Source organism: Triticum aestivum, chromosome 1B, assembly GCF_018294505.1.
Source record: "Triticum aestivum cultivar Chinese Spring chromosome 1B, IWGSC CS RefSeq v2.1, whole genome shotgun sequence".
NCBI classification, from domain to species: domain Eukaryota; kingdom Viridiplantae; phylum Streptophyta; class Magnoliopsida; order Poales; family Poaceae; genus Triticum; species Triticum aestivum.
Window position 1 is genome coordinate 249,131,878 of NC_057795.1, and position 5,265 is coordinate 249,137,142.

The 5,265-nt window shown below is 44.7% G+C and overlaps 1 protein-coding gene across 2 annotated transcripts in view; it reads right to left on the reverse strand.

The window, feature by feature from the left end:
- Positions 1-1,077: 1,077 nt before the first annotated feature.
- Positions 1,078-5,265, reverse strand: part of LOC123118018 (RING finger and transmembrane domain-containing protein 2) — a 19,538-nt gene continuing 15,350 nt past the window's right edge. For both annotated transcript variants that reach the window (XM_044538587.1, XM_044538588.1), the window contains exons 5-8: positions 2,933-3,097; positions 2,734-2,811; positions 2,085-2,188; positions 1,078-1,680 (exon numbers count right to left, since the gene is read on the reverse strand). In XM_044538587.1, the coding sequence (XP_044394522.1) occupies positions 1,575-1,680; positions 2,085-2,188; positions 2,734-2,811; positions 2,933-3,097 (453 nt within the window). In that variant the 3' untranslated portion in view covers positions 1,078-1,574. The remainder of the gene's footprint in view (positions 1,681-2,084; positions 2,189-2,733; positions 2,812-2,932; positions 3,098-5,265) is intronic.

Consider the following 5,265-nt stretch of genomic DNA (forward strand, 5'->3'; position numbering starts at 1 on the left):
GCGCAAGCTGGGTCCCCGCTATGCTGGGCCGTTTCAGGTGTTGGAGCGCATCGGCCACGTCGCCCACCGCCTTCAGCTGCCACCGGGTGCTCGCATCCACGACACCTTCCATGTGGGCTTGTTGAAGCCTTTCCGCGGCGAGCCACCGGCGGCCACGCTGGATCTGCCTCCGACCTCCGAGGGTTGTCTACTTCCCGATCCAGCGAAGGTTTTGAAGGCCCAGCAGAGCCGGGGTGCGTGGCGCTTGCTGATTCAGTGGCAGGGATTTTCGAAGGAGGACACCACTTGGGAGCACCTCGACGAGCTCCGCCAGTACTTTCCCGACTTTCAGCTCGAGGACGAGCTGTTTCCGCAGATGGGGAGAGATGTTATGACCGGCATACATTATAGCCGAAGAAGGCCTCATGGCGCAGGCACTTAGGGGCCCGGCCCAACTTATCTTATCGTGTTAGGGGCTTAGCCCAATTATATCATTAGGAGGATTATATAAACTCATGTAAGGACCTGTTTTGACATTAAGCAGAAGCAATCATATTTGCTCGGCTTCTGAAGGGAGCCACGAGACCTAACCCTAGTCACCGCCCCTGCGCCCTCTCTCTCGCGCGCGCGTGACGACGGCGCCTCAGCGCCGGCGGCCTCGCCTTCCTCCACGCCAAACCCCCTTCCACCCCTACAACCTACGAGCTAGACCTGGTAGGATCCCAGCTCCTATCAGCATATGTAATTCATCTGGAATTAATCTTTAAATTCCCATCGTAACACACAGGGAAATCACCTAGTTCTTAAAGTTTTCAAAGATATAATTTTGTCATATATATTACTGGCCTAATTGATTGTGAAAATTAAATTACAAAATATAAGAACGCAATGAAATGGCGTAAAAAGAATTGATGCGTTGCAAAAAGAAAATAAGAATGGCCAATTAAATAGATACTACTATAATTGCGATTATTATAAACGAACATAGCAGCAAGAGGGGGTAGGAAACCAGAAATAACGAATGTTTGAGACAAAATGTACTAGCGCTTCAGGATTACACGCAATACCGGAAACATATCTGATTACCAGAACAAGACATGTGTTAACATTGTGCTCCTCGTAATATTTACTGTTTGTAAATAGTACAATGTATACAGTTCTCAACATTTCATATATCACAGCTTTACAGGTTACATTTCTACCCCTTTCGCAAACAGAATTCTGCTAGCATGCAAAACTTGCAAGCTCGAATTAAACCAAAACGCATTCACTTTTGTAAAAAAATGTTACCAAATTTACATTACGCAAGTCAATAGCGAGATGTGGTCCGGCACTTCAGGGTTCGCAGGAGCAGATTCCTCCAGCTATATTTCTTTCTGTTGCAAACTTATGCAATGCTGCAACTGACCAGCTCTCAACATATGCATGAACGGAATGGTTGCAATGAGATAATTTTCACAAACATTCTCAGCATCCTCATTCCACACAGGGAAGATGGTGCCACATCATAAAGAACAAAGGACTTCCACCTGGACTTTTCTTATAGCCAATTGCTTGTGATCGATTGTTATGTGTTAGGGTTTGCCATTTGGGCTCTAAAACAACTGGAAGAAGAGACTTGTAGAACCATCACCAAATGACCGAATGTCAGCAGGCTTTACCAATGCTCTACACAAAGGGCAAGTTCGTTCTCGCTCAAACCTAGAACAGAAACAGAATAAAACTATCATTAGTTGAAATTTCCAGATGTGGATAAAGGTAAAATTAAGGCATAAACATATACATTGAAACACGGTACTGAAAAGAAGAAAAGAAAATCCCATTGCACTCCTAATTATACAAAATCAATAGAACATCTGCACTGCCATGAAAAGGTCTTGCTCATATGAGCTCTAGAACCCCTGGTCGTACTAAGAGTTACAATGTGGTTCATTATCCTGTAAACCATACCCCTTGCAAGTTCATTCAAGCGCAACAAATATGCAAGAACACATTGCCAAATGTAAAGAAAATGCAAGAATCAATTGTACAACAAACTAGATGCATTACGCATTCAACCAACAAAATAAAGCACAATAAAAGAACATATAAGAAGAGAAAGTTACCATTCAGAGACACAGTCCTCGCAGAAAATATGTTTACAGCGAAGGAGAACAGGAACGTGCATCTTTTCCTGGCAGATGGCACACATATCACCGGCAGCAATTGCCTGCAGTGAGTTCCACCAACACACAGATACATTAGCAATCGGAAGATTCTTAGCTCCTAACTGAAATGGTAAAACAGACAGAACTAATCTTATCCATATTCACTAGATTGTGGACAACTGACAACTTATATACTGGAGTAGAAGGTAAATAACAAAATAATAATGCGATGTAGTCATCTTTAAATAATATAAGAAGAGCAACACAGAATTAGAAACTTCCTCAGGTTAGTATGCAATTAAAAATAAACCAGAGTTAAGTGACACTGAAACTCCTGTTAGCAATCGTTTTTAACTCCACAAAGGAGACAGAAAAAAAAAACTAATCACAACAAGCAAGAATTGGGTTAATTCGATATACGACACTGCCAACTTCGCATATTCGAAAAACGCCATTGCAAAAGACGACTTGTAAGAAGCGTGCCAACATAGTTGAAGGCAGGGAGTTGTCGACATTATTCTCAGAACCATAGTATCCTCAATGTAATGAGTATTCACAGCATACTGCATTTTTAGTTCAGGCACTTGAGAACAAATGATATTTTCACCTGTTCTGCTGTCGCATAAGACCCATAGTGCACATCTTTACGTGACAATGCTTTCACTGCAGATAAGAATGATTGAACCTGGAGGACACATGGCCAAAAATGAGAAGATGGTAAAAATGTCACATGCACAAGACATGTTTTTATGGTTTTGACCAACTGCATCAGCATGCAAAATGCAATAAGCAAGAAGCAAAAGTACCTTCTCAACTACCGAAGTCAACTTGAAAGTCAGGTATAGCCCAGTAGTTAAAGATGAGAACAGACTCCCATATTCCTTGTTCAGAAAGAAACGGTACCAAACAGGAGTCGGCAATAAAGCACGATATAGAAGCAGAAGGTACTCCACAAGTGTTAGCATTTGTCCCTAAAATAAGAATAGGAAAATCCTCAGAACCAGGTAAAGGCCCATCAGTACTTAAACAAAGGATCAAAGGAAGTTGCAAGCTTCTAATAACAGAGAGAATTTACACAAAAACTTAACTAGCATTCAAGATATGGCTCGTCCCATAGCACCAAAATCACAATGATTGAAAATCCAATATTTGGAAGCATTATCCCATTTATGCATGAATGAAGCCCCCATAACCAGTTGTTCTAAACATGAAAGTTGGTCCATGTTACTCTTACTCCAGAACAAATAGCGGATGAAGCCAACAGCAGAATAACAAATGATGAATTTTCAACATTATTCAATAAGCGGCATACCGTCAGAAACTTGTGAGAGATGCTTGCAATTATTCCTAGGTGTGAGAATGTTAAAAACTACTCCCTCCGTCCCATAATATAAGAGCGTTTTTTACACTAGTGTAGTGTAAAAAACGCTCTTATATTATGGGACGGACACTAGTGTAAAAAACGCTCTTATATTATGGGACGGAGGGAGTATCTGCTACTAAAATTTGCATATTGTGAGAACACATGAAGCATTCAGCAGCTGCGCACACTAATTCAGTAGAGATTTTTGGTACTCCCTCCGGGGGGATTGTAAGTCGGCAGGACCATGGCTCCGCGATCAAGATGCGTATAAATATCCTCCCTAACTGAATCAGAATTTAGCGGTTCATTGCCATCATTATTGCACGCTTGTTGGCCTCCCCATGCAGCCCTATCATCAAGTAGAAACCGAAGCATGCATTGGCTAGACGTTCTACAAGGGCTGGAAAGGAGGGCATACAGGCCAGAAATGAGGGCATGCAGTTTGGCCCTTACAATTAATTAGGCACCCGACTTCAATGATTACGAGTATAACGACTAGTTAGACTAGTCTAGTAGTCTCAATCTGATTGTCGACTAACTTCTTCGTATAGACTAGTCTGTTGAGCCGAACAGTGGAGCAACTAGTCTAGACTAATCTGGGTGTTTGAGTCAATCGACTCGATTTGGGAGGGATAAGTGAGAGCTTAGCCCACGGGAGAGAAAATATTGTAGCCCTAGCTTTCCAGGCTCGCTCCACAACGAGCCACCGCACCTGGGACTAGGCCGCCGGCACCGCTGCCACCCACCACCGCCACCAGCAGTGGCCAGGAGCATTACAACGCTCTCCTTCCGCTGGTTCGGCTCCTCCCCTGGATCCACCCCTCTGCTGTTGTGCTCCTCCCCTGGCTGTTCTCCTATGCTGTTGTGATCCTCCTCTGAATCAACTCAAATTTTATTGTATATTGTACTGTAATATATACTAGTATATAATACTTCCTCTGTATATATGTTTACAGAGGGAGTACATACTAGGTATTAGTAGTTGAGTACTACAGTACCATGTCGACTAGTTCAGCAGTAGTCTAGACTAGTCATGATTAGTCTATGAGTCTCAACCTCGGCTCGACTTGTCGACTCGCAATTCTTGCCCGACTTGCACTTCAGGAATATCTGGGGATGACCAGCCGACTAAAATACCAGTACAGAGGGAGTAGTATCTGAGGGAAGACCAGTACTATTATGGACATGGACAAAATTTCTCTTACAACAAAGATTGTGCAGTTTGGGGACAGAAGGGAATTTCATGCCAACAGTATAGCTTCACGCTCCATGGCGCGTAACTGTTATGACCGGGCAGACTTATGCCCGTAGGAGGCCCACCGGGCAGGCTTAGTTAGGGGCTTAGCCCACAAGTTATCTTAGTTTTATTTCACATCGTGGTTATATAAACAAGTTGTAAGACTCTTTTGAGAATTAAGCAATAAGACAATTCTATTGCCCGGCTCCCAAAGAAGCCGGAAACCCTAAGCCCTAGCCGCCTCCTGCTTCCGCCGCCGCCGCACCAGCCGCAAGGACAGCGCCCTGCCGCCGGCCGCCGCGCACCAGGCCTCGCCTTCCTCCCTCCTTCCCCTACAGGCTACGCCCTAGACCCGGAAGAACCCTAGCTCCTACCACCTTGGTATCAGGTAGCTCGGTTTCGACCATGTCGGCACCACCACCAATCCCGCCGCTGCCCACCACCACCGCACCGCCGCCGATCCTCTACACCGCGCCGCTGGCCCTCCCCGCCGCACCGCTGGGCTCCACCGGCCAATCTCCGCCCCCCTCCACGGGTCT